This window comes from Sinocyclocheilus rhinocerous, unplaced genomic scaffold, assembly GCF_001515625.1.
Source record: "Sinocyclocheilus rhinocerous isolate Xijiao unplaced genomic scaffold, SAMN03320098_v1.1 scaffold1296, whole genome shotgun sequence".
NCBI lineage: Eukaryota > Metazoa > Chordata > Actinopteri > Cypriniformes > Cyprinidae > Sinocyclocheilus > Sinocyclocheilus rhinocerous.
This window is the reverse complement of record NW_015659405.1, coordinates 858,051-860,155: the sequence shown is the minus strand read 5'-3', so window position 1 is coordinate 860,155 and position 2,105 is coordinate 858,051. Positions and strand designations below refer to the sequence as shown.

At 38.5% G+C, this 2,105-nt stretch overlaps 1 protein-coding gene across 1 annotated transcript in view; it reads left to right on the top strand.

The window, feature by feature from the left end:
- The window catches only part of LOC107723860 (homer protein homolog 3-like), a 30,204-nt gene that overhangs the window by 13,688 nt on the left and 14,411 nt on the right, over positions 1 to 2,105 (top strand). The window contains exons 2-3 of the mRNA XM_016532587.1: positions 1,047 to 1,203; positions 1,306 to 1,437. Coding sequence (XP_016388073.1) covers positions 1,047 to 1,203; positions 1,306 to 1,437 — 289 coding nt within the window. The remainder of the gene's footprint in view (positions 1 to 1,046; positions 1,204 to 1,305; positions 1,438 to 2,105) is intronic.

Here is a 2,105-nt window from a genome sequence, read left to right as displayed (position 1 = left end):
ATTAGCAATTAATCGCAACATGAGAATTTGATACCGGCATATCCCTAATATATATATATATATACATGTAAATATTTTTAAAATATTTATATGTATGTTTGTGTATTTATATATACATTAAAAATATACACAGTACACGCATATATTATATAAACAAAAACTTTTATTTTGGATGCGATTAATCATGATTAATCGTTTGATAGCATTACTTTTATCATATTGCGTTTGGTTAGGACATGGTGTAATGTAAAAATTGCTGGATTACTGTAACAACGTTTGTAGATCGGGAAGAAGGAGGCGGGAACCGGCGAACACTCAAAGAAAACTTTAATAATAAAATAAACACAAAATAGCGCGACAGCCCCTCACGGACGACTGCCGCGCACAAACGAAACCAAAACACAAAATAAACTCCAGGCCTGGTCCTCTCTCGTCCAACACTGTAGTCACTCCTCCTTTATCCTTCCGGAGCTCCTCCGTGAGACTCGAGACCGGTGAGTGGCGCAGGTGTCGCGCATTAGCAATTACTCCACCGGCCTCGCTCCGTTCCCACGGCTCTCGGCCCCGCCCCTCTCGTCACAATTACTTTTTTGGTAAAAAATAAACAATTTATTAGGTAGTCCTTTAGCAAATTCATCTATTCATGTGTCTTGCTCAAGGGTCATCCAATACTTTGTGTTTGTTTGCGTTGAACAGTCTGGAGTCTGAGCCATTTTCATAGGTCAGAAATATATCTTTGATTAATCCGTCCATAATCATCACATGTTGATTTGGTGATAAGACGATGAGGTGATGTGTCAGACAGTCCAGACCGGGCCTTTCTCAGCCTGTTAGCACGGCTGTGCCCCATCATAATCACATCTGGCTCTGATGTCCCACACTTGACCTTGCATTGGGTGCTTCTCACTCCTGTCACAAGTGCTGCTGAACACACCTCTGATATAAAAATCAACCTAAATCAGCCCAAGAATAATGCAGCTGATGGCATCCTAATGGAGAATTAAATAATGCAGAGTATGTTATGAATATATTTTTTTTCTTGGTAGGGAGCAGCCAATATTCAGCTTGAAGGCACACGTCTTCCAAATTGACCCGGCCACTAAACGAAATTGGATTCCAGCCAGCAAACACGCCATCACCGTCTCCTTCTTCTATGATGCCGACAGGAGCGTGTATCGCATTATCAGCGTAGGGGGCACTAAGGTGAGAGACATCTTAGTGTTGTTGCCGCAATTAATGCTCTTTTTGTTATTTGTGCCGTGATGTTATTAAAAGGTGGTATTTTTGTGTTTTGCTCTAATGCAGGCGATTATTAACAGCACCATTACACCTAATATGACCTTCACGAAAACGTCACAGAAGTTTGGCCAGTGGGCGGACAGCAGGGCCAACACAGTGTATGGCCTTGGGTTTGCCACTGAGCAGCAGCTTCAGCAGGTAAATGCATATTGTAGCACGGTTTTAGTAAAGGGATAGTTCACCCCAAAATGAAAACTTTGTCATCATTTACTCACCCTCATGTTTCAAACCTTTGTGAGTTTCTATCTTCTGTTGTGCACAAAAAAAAAAATGATGTGAAGAATGTTGGTAACCAAACAGTTGAAGGTAGCCATTGACTGGAGGAAAATACTATGGAAGTCAGTGGCTACAGTCAATTGTTTGTTTCCCACATTCCTCAACATATATTGTTTTGTGTTCAGAGGAAGAAAGAAATGCATGCAGGTTTGGAATGACATGAGTTTGAAAATGACAAAATTGTCATTTTTGGGTGAATTTAAGCTTTAAGGAATGTTGTGGGTTAAGCAAATCAATGTAAATTGTAAAATAAATTGTAAAACAAACAAAAAAGTGGATTAATATTTATGGATTTACACAGGACTTTTGACACTGACTTTTTTGCTAAGGAGCATATATGCTCCAAGTTGAAAAATGTGAGTGCTTTCAAAAACGTTATGGACACAATGAAAATGTTTAAAATAATGTGTGTCTTTGATAAAAGGAAACAAGGAGACATTTACAGGCAAAATTATTTAATTTATTAGAATACAAAAAGCACAATTTTTTTTTTTTAATATTACTGCTTCAGTTTAACAACTATATATATA